Here is a 13,859-nt window from a genome sequence, read left to right on the forward strand (position 1 = left end):
TTATTAATGAGGCCAATGAAGATTGCAAGACAAATGTACTTACTGATGACTAGCTCGTAGTAGGAAAATGCAAGTTTGGGCCAAGTTTTCAGGCGAACAAACATCAAGAATCAGGGAAGTTTTAGACTTGATTGAGGCTGTAAGCTATAAATCCCAGTGAGGAAAATGGCAGGTTGTGTGCACCCTACCACATTGGGTTTCCATTACCAATTCCGCTTTTAAGACTGTCGCATTAGCATAGCACTGACTAACTGTGGGTAACTAAATCTATTTCACTTGGTCTGTCCAATTAATAGCCCTGAGAGATCAATTTCCTAACTTTGAATGCATCGACTTATTTAACATACAGTAAGTCCCGGGTTACGTACAAGATAGGGTAGTTCTTAAGGATTGTTCTTAAGTTGAATTTATAAATAAGTTGAAACATATACATTTACTTATTAAATGCAACAAGAAAAATGTTTGTCTTAACATAGTATTTATTTTTAACTTTCTGTGCATATTTATTTATAAATAAAAGTCACGCAAACCACAGTACATTACTGTAATAGCCTCCATTTGTAATTGTGAATTGCATGTAAATTGGGTGTATACCACTCGAGAACTCCCTGTATATATGACATATTTCATCAATAGCACCAATTTGACAAGCCTTTTCACAAATCTCAATCAACATAGTGTGATCTAAGCATCTAGCATCTAGCATCAATTTAATAAAACAACTTTTCACTGCATCTGTACCTTTACTGAAGTCAGATATACTTTGATTAGATTTTCTGAACACTGAACCCTGTTGAATAATACATATATGCCGTTTCAATGGTAATTTTTTCTAGATAAATACAATTAAAGTCAGAAATGCCCAGACCAATTATGGACACTGAGCCACCAAGATCTACTACCCTTCATTAATATCAGTATAACATTACAATGCCATGGGAAATTACATAGTTACAGTTAGGTCCATAAATCTTTGGACAAAGGCAACCAATTTTGGTTCTGTACATTACCACAATGAATTTTAAATAAAACTCAGATGCAGTAGAACTACAGACTTTCATTCAGTGGGTTGAACAAAAAGATTGCATAAAAATGTGAGGAACTAAAACCCTTTGTTTAACACAATCATTTAATTTCAAGGGCTCAAAAGTAATTGGACAATTGACTCAAAGGCTATTTCATGGGCAGGTGTGGGCAATTCCTTCTCTATGTCATTATCAATGAAGCAGATAAAAGCCCTGGAGTTGATTTGAGGGGTGGTGCTTGTATGTGAAAGATTTTGCTGTGAACAGACAACATGCGGTCAAAGGAGCTCTCCATGCAGGTGAAACAAGCCATCCTAAAACTGCAAAAACAGAAGAAACCCATCCAAGAAATTGCTACAATATTAGGAGTGGCAAAATCTACACTTTGGTACATACTGAGAAAGACAGGAAAGCACTGGTGAACTGAGCAACGCAAAAAGACCTGGACGTCCACTGAAGAAAACAGTGGTGGATGATCGGAGAATCATTTCCACAGTGAAGAGAACCCCCTTCATAACAGGCAAACAAGTGTACAACACTCTCCAGGATGTAGGTGTATCAATATCCAAGTCTACCATAAAGTGAAGACTGCATGAAGTAAATAGAGGGTGCACTGCAAGGTGCAAGCCACTCATAAGCTTCAAGAATAGAAAGGCTAGATTGGACTTTGCTAAAAAGAACATCTAAAAAAGCCAGCACAGTTCTGTAAAAATCTTCTTTGGACAGATGAAACCAAGATCAACCTCTACCAGAATGATGGCAAGAAAAAAGTATGGATAAGGCATGGAACAGCTCATGATCCAAGGCATACCACATCATCTATAAATCATGGCGTAGGCAGTGTGTTGGCTTGGGCATGCATGACTGCCAGTGGCACTGGGACACAAGTGTTTATCCATGATGTGACACAGGACAGAAGCAGCCGAATGAATTCTGAGGTGTTCAGAGACGTACTGTTAGCTCAAATCCAGCTAAATGCAGTCAAATTGATTGGGAGGCGTTTCATAATACAGACAGACAATGACCCAAAACATACAGCCAACGCAACCCAGGAGTTTATTAAAGCAATGAAGATGAATATTCTAGAATGGCCAAGTCAGTCACCTGATCTGAACCAAATCGAGCATGCATCTTACTTGTTGAAGACTAAACTTCGGACAGAAAGGCCCACAAACAAGCAGCAACTGAAAGCCATTGCAGTAAAGGCCTGACAGAGCATTTAAAAGGAGGAAACACAGAACCTGGTGATGTCCATGAGTTCAAGACTTCAAGCTGTCATTGCCAGCAAAGGATTTACAACCAAGTATTAGAAATGAACATTTTATTTTCAGTTTTTTAAATTTGTCCAATTACTTTTGAGCCCCTGAAATGAAGTGATTTTGTTAAAAACAAGCTTTTGTTCCGCACATTTTTATGCAGTCTTTTTGTTCAACCCACTGAATTAAAGTCAAAGTCTGCAGTTCAACTGCATCTGAGTTGTTTAATTTAAAATTCATTGTGGCAAATTAGAAAAAAGTTGTCCCTGTCCAAAGATTTATGGACCTAACTGTATAATTAAATGAACAACACCCGTTTTTCGCTTATATGCATCAAGGTGATGGATATAATGTATTTTTATGCAAGGTTGCCATGTGACCAGTATTTTACTTGTCAAGTAAAAATAATGTATGAGGGGAATGTTATTAATAAGGCAGATAATACAAATATAGAAGAGCCAGTATTTTTTTCAAGAAAAGACGACAAACCAATTAGTGTGTAATTCTATCCTGGAGATTGTTACTACTTTATTTATATCACAGTAAGCTTTTACACCAAATGGCATTTATAACTACATATTTTCTTAGTTATTATTGACCTGCCAGTGGGCCAAAATGAAAACACTAAGCTACATCAGTACGAAACACAGCAGAAAACCAAAGCACGTTGCTGCCCAGGTCTTTCATTGCAGTGTTAAGATTATAGTGTGACATATTATTCGTTTTTTTATGTAATGTAGGCATAGTCCGCAGTGCTTTGCAGAGATAATACATCATTCACATCAGTTCCTACCTCAATATATCACATTCTAGCACTATGATGTTAAAGGGATACTGTTATGGGAAAAAACATTTTTTTCAAAATGAATCAGTTAATAGTGCTGCTCCAGCAGAATTCTGCACTGAAATCCATTTCTCAAAAGAGCAAACAGATTTTTTTTTATATTCAATTTTGAAATCTGACATGGGGCTGGACATATTGTCAATTTCCCAGCTGCCCCAAGTCATGTGACTTGTGCTCTGATAAACTTCAATCACTCTTTACTGCACGTTAGAGTGATATCACCCCCTTCCTTCCCCCTCCCCCAGCAGCCAAACAAAAGAACAATGGGAAGGTAACCAGATAGCAGCGCCCTAACACAAGATAACAGCTGCCTGGTAGATCTAAGAACAACACTCAATAGTAAAAACCCATGTCCCACTGAGACACATTCAGTTACATTGAGAAGGAAAAACAGCAGCCTGCCAGAAAGCATTTCTCTCCTAAAGTGCAGGCACAAGTCACATGACTGGGGGCAGCTGGGAAATTAACAAAATGTCAGATTTCAAAATTGAATATAAAAAAATCTGTTTGCTCTTTTGAGAAATTGATTTCAGTGCAGAATTCTGCTGGAGTAGCACTATTAACTGATGCATTTTGGAAAAAACATGTTTTCCGATGACAGGATCCCTTTAAGCTCCAGTTAACCTGCCTGTTTGTTTTTGGAGTGTGGGAGACATGAGAATGTAAACTCCTTACAGATCGTGAATGACCTGACTGAAAGTGAACCTAGGATCCTAGCACTGCAAGGCAACAGAACTCGAACAAGTGCAAGAGTATACTTAAAGGATAGTGAAGTGAATTATACCTTTTGGGGACAAAAAAATGCACCATGTCTTTTTACCTGGTCTTACATTACATTGTATTACATTTGGCTTTATTGACCTTCTTTTTATATAACAATGCTGACTTCTCGCAATTACTCATTTGTGATGCAGTACTGTATTTAATATGTTCAAACAGATGCCAACTAATGTCAGACTTAATAATGATTAATTTCCTGGGTAAGTTCTTGCCATCCTGATACAGTATGTCTAAGAGAAAGGAAACTTTATAGTCAGACACTATATATTAGCCTGTAGTGATAAGGCTAAGTAAGGCAGAGCTTATGTGCTATGAATATAAAGACATTTATACCTAATTCAAAGACAGGATTGAAAGGATAACCTGCACAAAATTTCAAAAAATACAATGCTTAGACTTGAAGCATCTACCTGCAATCCCTTTATATGGCATTACGATATGGTTTTTACTAAGACGGACATTTCTCAATCTGACATATCAAAGCAGATGTTCACCTTTTAGAGTACAATTTAAAAACTTACGTTTATTAAGCTAAATTAAATGAGCAATACACTTCTCACAGTCAATATGTACAGGTACATTTCCTTCACTCAGCATTTATAATGTGCACATACCACACTTAGTTTATGTCATATGGCGTGCCTGGGTAACACAGGTAACAACAGATCAGTTTCTCTCACTTTGCCACTCTGACTATCATTGATAATTGCCTGCCACACTACAACAATCCCATTGTAACTCGGCCCCAGCAAACCAAAACTCCTCTAAAGCACTGAGGCCCCCCACCTTCAAGGTGACCTTGACAGAAGAGAAAAAGAGGAGACAAGAGTGGCAAATTGATATACAACACAATTGTGCCAGTATTGAGTATTGAACAGCAAGAAGGCAGTCTGTTTAGGCAAGGACCCTACAAGGTAAATGGGACAATACTGATAGCAGACAGGCAAAAAAAATGAGACAAGATGTAGTTCCACACAAGAGGGCGTCAGATGCTTCTGGTCTCCTTAGACTGGAAGCTTTCACAAGCAGGGCTCACTCCCTATTGTCTCCTAATATTCAAATTTAACAACCTAAATTCTGGTAAAATATTTGTATTTGTACTCGTATTTGCATACCTTTACTCATTATCTATTAAGGGAAAGAGGGAGAATTTTTAATAGTTGCCAGATACAAAAAGGTTTTATGTGGGTAAATGATTTATTTTTTATCATGTTTAGTAATAATTAACATTATTTGTAATTAGTATTTTTACATCAATCACTTCAGTCCATGCCCTAGTGGAGCTAACAATCTAATGCTGCGCAGAAGCAAATATACAAATTTATATTCCTAGTCATGGTTCTAGGAAGATACAATTACAATTCACCCTTACAGTAAACTGACCCTAGTTCTGCTGTTGTAATGGAAAACATAGCCTATTATTTGTGCAACTACAAAACTGTTGCCTTTAAAGGACAAATCATAAAATGCCATAAGTAATTTTTGGTAGTACACGCATAGGTACTAGTACCCAGAAAGCTTGGGAATGGAGGTTTTCCCTCATAAGGGATCTTTCTGTTATCTGGACTACCCTATCATAAGTCTGCTAAAAATCAATTAAACATTAAATAAACCAAAAAGATTGTTTTGCCACCATTCATGCAGCTTAGTTAGGATCCAGTACAAGGTACTGTTTTATTATTACTGTAAAAACGGAAATCATTTTCCATTTTAAGAATAATTTTCTTAAAATGGAGTCTATCGAAGACAGCCTTGCTGTAATTCAGAGCTTTCTGGATAACAGATTCCATATCTGTAGTAGTATAAAAGATGTACACATTGTCCTGTGCCTGTAATAAATAATACTTCAATGCATTAATCGAAAACTCTTCCAGAAAGAAATAAATGTCAATGGTGTGTGGTTTTCAAGGAAATACATATTTCCCCTGACTTTATTCAGCTTCAAAGGATAGACATTCTATAATTTTCCTGCTTCTAATATGAGAATTACTACAAAAAAATTTGATCACAAAATACATTTCTCTGCTAATAATTGGAAAGATATTTCAAATTGTTCAATAATGCTACTACGGGAAGTAGATGTTATCAATATCAAGTACCCTGGAGAAATGACATTCTAGTGATCCCTCTATCCTTTTATTATTAATGTTGAATGAGCTTAAAATATTATTTTTATGGGCAAGCAAGCCAAATGTCCTTTAGTTATTGCGAGATTGACATAAAAATTATTCTCTTCAGTCACTAAGATAGAGGAGAATTTAGACAAGCCACCTTATGTAGTTTTGACTTCCTAGTTATCATTTGTTACATTATTTTAGTGACACAGGTGAGAAATTCTAACCCAAAAGTAGAGGTTTAAAATAATGTACATGCATCTAACAAGAAAATATATAATTATAATTTGTTAAGCAAACAGCAGTAACTAATTCAGATGAACATCAGACTGCAATTTGTGGGTGATGAAGAAATACTCTTACTGTTCTTTACACTGAACAGGGATAGGTATGCTAGTGGGTTTATTTGATTTTTTCTAGATCACCTTTTTAAGCGGTTGCAGAAGGGTCCAACATTTAAGTGATATAATCATTAGCAATGGCCCCTAGTAGATCTATTTTGGCTTAAACACCACAGGTATTCTAGATGGTAAAACATGCTTACATGCTCAGAGAGTTGATCTCACCCTCTAAATTACAGCAACAACAAATACAAGGAAAACTTTAGAAGGGGAAGGACAAAAGAGAAAAATCTGAGAAAGACCCAAACATACAATAAAGGGAGGATAAAAAACACATCCCACAAACCTTTCACTAGCTGAGAATCTTGACAATCCAGCAAGAAATTTGACAATCCAGCAAAAAAATAGGCATGTCAAGATACTGTCTTAAGCAGAATAGAGAACATATTATACCCATTCTGCATAATTGTAAATATGATCCCCGAATGCATGAACAGGGCGATCTACAATCCTGTTGCAACAGGAAGTATAATTAAAAATCCTCCAGTCAATTAAAAAGGGACTTTCAGACATTGTATCCTTGAAAGTTATGCATCTCATGAATCACAGGGAAATAATTTCTTATGATAGTTCAAGAAAGACAAATAAACCGATGATCACACTGACTTCCCTTGAAAATTTAGAATATACCAATTATTTTATGGCCAGTTTTCAAGGGGACGCTCTATATATAAATTCTTGGTCCAGTTAAACGTTTTTTGGGGAGGTTAGGAGAAAAAGTGTGAAATCAAGATAAGGGGTAAAAAAAAAGTTGGAACACTGCATATAAAACTGAAATTTGAATATACTTATGTTAAAGTTAACGAGAGATAAAACACTTCTCTTTATTTGTGGAACAGAAAAACAAGACCAAAATATTATGCAATCATGAGTGTTTTAAAACATGTAAAAGAATATTATTCTAAACACAGATATATATATATACTGATACTATTACTCCAACTGGGAAGATTACACCACAAATTTCATATTACTGGAGATTACAGATTATTCTAATACTAGAATATGAAACTATAGGTAAATTAAGGACCCAGAACCTTCTAAAACACAATAATTCTATCACTACTGGAGCGAGTGAGCATATTATATATATATTTATTACAAATCCTTTGTACAATATGTTTGTTCTCTTCAATATGACATGGTAAATTAACAGAAAGCAGAATAAAGTAAAGGTATCAAATTTACACATACACAGATTATTGACAGGTTAAATTATATCAGCAAACAGCACTTATGAACACACACACACACACACTGACAAATGATACCATATAAAACAGAACATACATAGTGTGGCAGAGTTTCTTCTAATTCCTTGCTCTTTACACGCATTATTGCATGCCTGCATCTAACCCATACATAACTGAATATACAGTTTGTTACATTTAGATGGACAGTCCTGTTCTCTAGCTCATTAGATCTGTTACCTGCAGTGGGTTTTCATTGCCCATTATCCATAGAATAGGGTAATTGCCTTGCTCTTCAATATGAGGAGGAAGTTAAAGAGAATAAAAAAGCAGTTGTGCTGGTTAGGTTTACTCCGTAATGACAAAGGCTAAATCGAAAGCACTGCCCTCTGACACATAGTGAAACTATAATAATAAAAACTTGTTCATGAGTGATCTTTGGAGTATGTGAACAAACAAACTTTAAAAGCTATAGCAACTCGGCAAATAAAAAGTGCTGGGATATAAACAGAACAAACTGATAGTGCTGTGGAGCATGTTATCATTAAACCATGTACCTTATTCATAGAGGAAACCTTCAGCCAGTACTGCAGCTGGGACATACCAGCAAAGCAGAGGAGCAGGAGCGGGTGCTGGCTGGAGAGATACAGACTTACACATGACAGGAGAATACCGTAACAGCTGGACCCCCACCCTGCTATCTTTCCCTCCTCTCTGCCCTCCCTTTCTGGGAGCTGCCCCAATGCCTCCTCCTCTGTCTCACTGTTCCCACTGCCTATTCTCCTTTACTACCACCCTCCCCCCAGGGTAAGCACGGCCGGCCCCTGATCCCACTTCCTCTCAGAGCAGTTCTGACTTTCAGGAAATGATTCTGTGTGAGGATTCCTGGCAGTCACAGTACTTACTGAGCCTGCTAGCAAACTCCACCCACAGTGTACCTGTACCTGCACTGCCGGCCTATCATTGCACAGAAATCCCTGCCAACTTAACCCTGCATCACCAGTTTGTCAGTATATTGCCTTTGAAATGCAAAACAGAACATACATAATTAATCATTTCATTAACGTCTTCGTGCCTTCCCTCACGGAGCAAACGATTTGTTTATGAAATCATTTCTTTCTGGGCTTTAGTAATAAGGTTCATGTGCGGTTAACCCCTTCTCTCCAGCACAGAACTAAGCTCAGTAATTGTCTAGCTCGGCTTAAAGAATTGATTCACTGGTTGTCTCTCCCCCTCCCTCCTGGGAGCAATTGAATTGAGGGGAATGAGGCAGATTCCAGGAAGTTTAATATTTACAGCATCAAGTGCAGCCGCATTAACTTTAATACTAACTCCAGGAACCTAGGCATGGTACACCCACCACAATATGTTTTTTAGTGGCACCAGCATACTCTGCAGAGCTGTATGCAGTGAACAACAGAAAAATTAAAAAAAAAAAAAATACATTGTCACAACAATAACGCATATATTATCAAAAGCAGCCGCTCGAAACAATTCCACAGGGGGGATTAGTTCCTTAAAGCTCACATCTATATAGAGCAAATTTTTGTATACATACATCACAAGTTGTATGGATATTCATTGCTGTCAATGTAATTTATTAACTTCACAGATATACAAGCACTTTATTTTAAATAAATGAATGATGATAATTCCTGGCAGAAAACGATGATATTCCCTGCAGGTACATTTCCGAAAAGATAGAACCCAAGCTACTCCTTCTATTCATAGTGATGACCCTTGCATATACCCTTTTCCATTTAACACAATATGCACATTGACAGCATGTCCAAAACTTTCCCATTTCCATTTGTTACACTGTAAAGATCCAATTCTTCCAATAGCTCTATCTGAAAAACAAATTTCACACACCCAGCCAAACAAAGGGCACATTTCAATGTGCACTCACCCTCCAGCATTTTGTGCAAACACATTAAGTCCTTCTATCACATAGTAACATAAGAGAATTCAGGATGAGTTTGAGTGGGACAGTTCATCTTAAAATAATTTTTTAACAACAGTATTCTTTTTTTTTTTTAAAAAAAATAAAATAAAATCATGCAAGTAGTTCTTAAAGTTTATGCTTTTGTGGTTTCTGAAAATGTTATTTTTGTCCCCCAGTTGTTCTAAAAGTTGGTTTAAAAATGAAACGGATTACTACACCTTAATTACCCTAGCAGCCTTGCTGCAGTTTGGAAATCAGAATGGAAGTTGAATAGTAAACTGCATTAACAGAAAGATAAGTAATAAAAAATAACCAAAAAGAAATCTAATTTTTGCAAAAACATAGACAGATATAAAGCTGTATAAAGCCATGAAAAAGGAGTCAAACTGAATACAGTTGCATAAAAACCCAACACTGTTCTATAAAAATAATGAAAAAAAAATTAATGGTTCTGTTAAGGTGGCCATACAGAGACTAATAAAAGTGCCGACAGCCTTAGCTTATTGGCCCGTATATGGAGCTCACAGAAGGGCTACCCAGACATATCTGGCCAAAAAATGGGCAGATAACGATCTGCCCAATTTAACCCAAGGGCCAACAAGGCCTAGAGTTTAATATAATGTAATATCATTTTTGCATTAGTATAGTGTAAAGGAAATTGCAATAAGTTTTACTGCATGCCTGCACCAGATTCTAGACCTGACAATATTCATTCCTGACAGTTGTCAGCAATAACACCATAAAGCAAGGAACATTGCTTTAACCCACCCCCCCATTCAAGTGTGGGCACTATTATCCCACACCTCCAGTATGGTAAACAGTTTTGGCGGACAGGTGCCCTTTAATTTCAGTTTCACTGCAGATGTGCACAAAACACAAATACAGATAAAATAATCAACACACTTCATTTACATGGTGCCTTGCAAAAAGTATGTAACACAGCTAAATGTTTTTTGCTATGTAGCAGTAATAGCTTTACACAGGTCTTATCTGGTGTGGTCATACAAATCGAATAGATTAAAAGAAAGGGTCACAAACAATCAAAACACTGTACAAAGTTAAAACCTGGAAAAAATGATTGCTACAAAAGAGTGATAAACATATGCAACAGCATATTTCAGTTTTTGGTTTCTTAAAAAGAAAAAGAGAATTGAAAGAATAAGCACAGAAACTGCTTTGAAAAAACATCAAACGCAACACATTTCAATGTAGGATTTGTTATGCAATAATACAGTAGGGCATGCAAAAATAGTAGCTATTAATCAGTTAAACTTTTTTGTGTACAATACAGAAAATAAAATTAATAGTAGGTGGAAAGAAAAGTAAAAGGTTTTTGCATGAAGTCGTCAACAGCATTGGTTTGTATCTTGCTTGCATTTAAGCAGCATCTTAATATCATAAGCATAGTCTATGCCTTCTTACATTAAATCTTCTCGTTAAGGGGGTTTAAAATACAGCAGCTGCAGGAATTTTAGGAATATTTTACTACATCTATATAATAAAGATTGGGCAACAAAATAACTGGCTCTACAGAACACTACAAACTAACCCTTCAGCAGTGACAATCACTTACACAGGCATTACTGGAAATATCCCTGCACAACATTACGCAACATACAGTATGGGTCACCACAGGACTGCAGCCAGAGACAGGGGAGGGTCAAGTGATGGGAGGGAGTGCAGTGGCAATGGGGACATGCCAAGATGTTTGAGGAGCATTTTCGGAAGAGAAAATGAGAATGGACCATAAAAGGAGAAAAAAAAAGGAAAAGCGCAGCAAAGATAGAAAAGATGATGATAACATGGAGCATGTAAAATGTAATGAAAAGAATCAAACATCTTTTTTTGACAGAAAACCTATGAATTATGAAGATTGATGAAAAGGTATATATATATATATATATATATATATATATATATATATATATATATATATATATATATATATATATATATATATATATATATATATATATATATATATTAGAATAGTTGCAGTGAGGAATATAAAAAGATAAAAATTGTAATTTATAAATTGGTCATTATTGCAACAGTTGCTATACCAGGCAGTACATGGGCCATGTGCTTTAAATAGATGAGGTGCACTGGACACTCCGCAAGAGATTCAAACAGCTGTTAAATCTACAGCATGGTTGCCACACTGCTACTAACAATAGCATGACAGTACATACAAATAAAAGTCAGACCCATTCCTAAGTGCATTAGGATGCTAGCCCATTTATTAAGGGGACGTTTACAATAGAAAGGCATCTGTAAATGAATAATTGCTGCATTTAAACTGTATTTCCAAAGACATCCAGCCAATTCACTATTAAATCTGCTAATCAGGTCACTAGACAGGCAACAGTAAAGAAATAATTAAAAGGTCAACTCCCTTCCCAACATTCACCTTTCCAGTTCACTGCAGTGTTGCTTTAATTTCCAGGGGGTGGGTTGGGCAACTACTTGGTAGGATTTGGATCGCAATTTAATAATGCTACCCGTATTTAGAAATTCAGGTAGATTCCACATTGTCAGAGGTCAGACAGTAATAGCACTACAATATATAGGATCAGTTATCCAGAAATTCATTATCCATAAAGCTCCAGCAGGTGCTGTGCATATAGAAGTATGGAATCCATTATCTGGAACCCCCTTATCCAAAAAGCTCCAAATTATGGAAAGGATGTGTCTCATAAACAATATTTTATCCAAATAATCAAATTTTTCAAAAAAAAATTCCTTTTTCTCTGTAATAATAAAATAGTACCTTGCACTTGATCCAAACTAAGATAAAATGAATCATTATTGGAAGCAAAATAAGCCTATTGGATTTATTTCATGTTTAAATTTATTTATAGTAGACCTAAGGTATAAAGATCCAAATTGCAAAAAGATACATTATCTGGAAAACCCCAGGTCTCAAGCACTCTGGAAAACAGTGCGAATGTTTAACCCTTTCACGGCCAGATGATTTGGCTGATTTGGTACTTTTATTGTCAGACCATTTTTCAACATTTTGGGCTCTTTCACTTTATGGGCCTTTCCTGGGAGGGTATTTTAGTTTACCCAGGAAAACAATAATCGTTTTTTTTTTCAGGACTGCCTAAACTTTCAAAATATGCTAGCATTTTGGTGTAATTCCATTTCTGTTAAATGATATAGGCTTCTACGTGTCTAAAAAATGGAAAAAAATCATGTTTCCCATAACACAAACACATATATCTATAGTTTTATGGAGATTTCTCACTTGTATAGATCAAAAACTCCAAGCAGTACACTACCAAATTTCCAAACCGCCGCTCCACAGAACTGCATACATCTGATTTCAAGGCCAAACACTCCACTAACAGTAGGTTTATCCTAGAAAACCATGCATTATTAGAAATAACATATTCTGGCGAATCCAAAATGGGTAAATATAGCTACTCCAAACTACCAAGTTGCAATTCTTTCCTAAATTCCTAAACTTTTTTATAAAAATGTGTGCATTTTTTTTTTTAAATGACCTCAAAGCTTCCAGTCTACAGCATCATATCTGCAACATATCATTAGCTACCATGGCAAAACAACCTAAATATGAATGACAGGCATCCACTGAACAGTTTGATGCACAATGTATATTGAAAAAAACTTTAGGAGCAGGCACTCAATGAAGGCAATCTTCCACCAGGCGTTTATTGTGTCCACAGCCTTATGCGTTTCGTGATAAACACTTCCTCATAGGCACAATGTGTATTGGTTTTTAAGTATGAGGTATATAGGGGTCCCAAAATGAAGACACCTCATATGAGCCATCAGTTCTGTAATTCAAGATACTGCAAAATCAACACACTTACAGCATTTTTAGAGGTCAAAGGTGCAAAAATGTACATTCACCCCAGAATATATTTTGGGAAAGTACACCATGCCCTTGAATAAAATTGGCTATGCATGTCTTTTTACTACAAAGTACCAAGCTGCAAAGCTTTCCTAAATTTGTGGATTTTGGTGACATTTCCAAAAATCATCTCAAAACCATTTTGAAGCACCTTATTTCCCAAACATCATTAGGTACCAATGTACACTGTAAATATGGAAGCCAAAAGTCCACTGAACAGTTTGATGCCCAATGTTTATTGGTTTACCCAAGAATGTGGCATACAGAGGCCCCAAAATTAAGAAACCTTATTCGAGCTATCAGTTTTGTAATTCCAGATACTACATATTATGTGCCGCAAGACCCCCTAAAAGTACAAAGGGCCCCAAAACCATATCTTTTTGTAACGTACACATTCTGACGCATCTAAAATGGGTAATAATGT

The 13,859-nt window shown here is 36.1% G+C and overlaps 1 protein-coding gene across 4 annotated transcripts in view; it reads right to left on the reverse strand.

Annotated features, from left to right (window-relative positions):
- sbno2.S (strawberry notch homolog 2 S homeolog) overlaps positions 1-13,859 on the reverse strand; it is a 62,705-nt gene that overhangs the window by 36,216 nt on the left and 12,630 nt on the right. The window contains exon 1 of one of the 4 annotated variants that reach the window (XM_018243611.2): positions 8,168-8,336. The exons of 2 other annotated variants lie outside the window; for them this stretch is intronic. In XM_018243611.2, the coding sequence (XP_018099100.1) occupies positions 8,168-8,212 (45 nt within the window). In that variant the 5' untranslated portion in view covers positions 8,213-8,336. One more of the 4 variants, XM_041579910.1, reaches the window with a different exon arrangement.

The sequence above is a fragment of the Xenopus laevis genome, chromosome 1S (assembly GCF_017654675.1).
Source record: "Xenopus laevis strain J_2021 chromosome 1S, Xenopus_laevis_v10.1, whole genome shotgun sequence".
NCBI lineage: Eukaryota > Metazoa > Chordata > Amphibia > Anura > Pipidae > Xenopus > Xenopus laevis.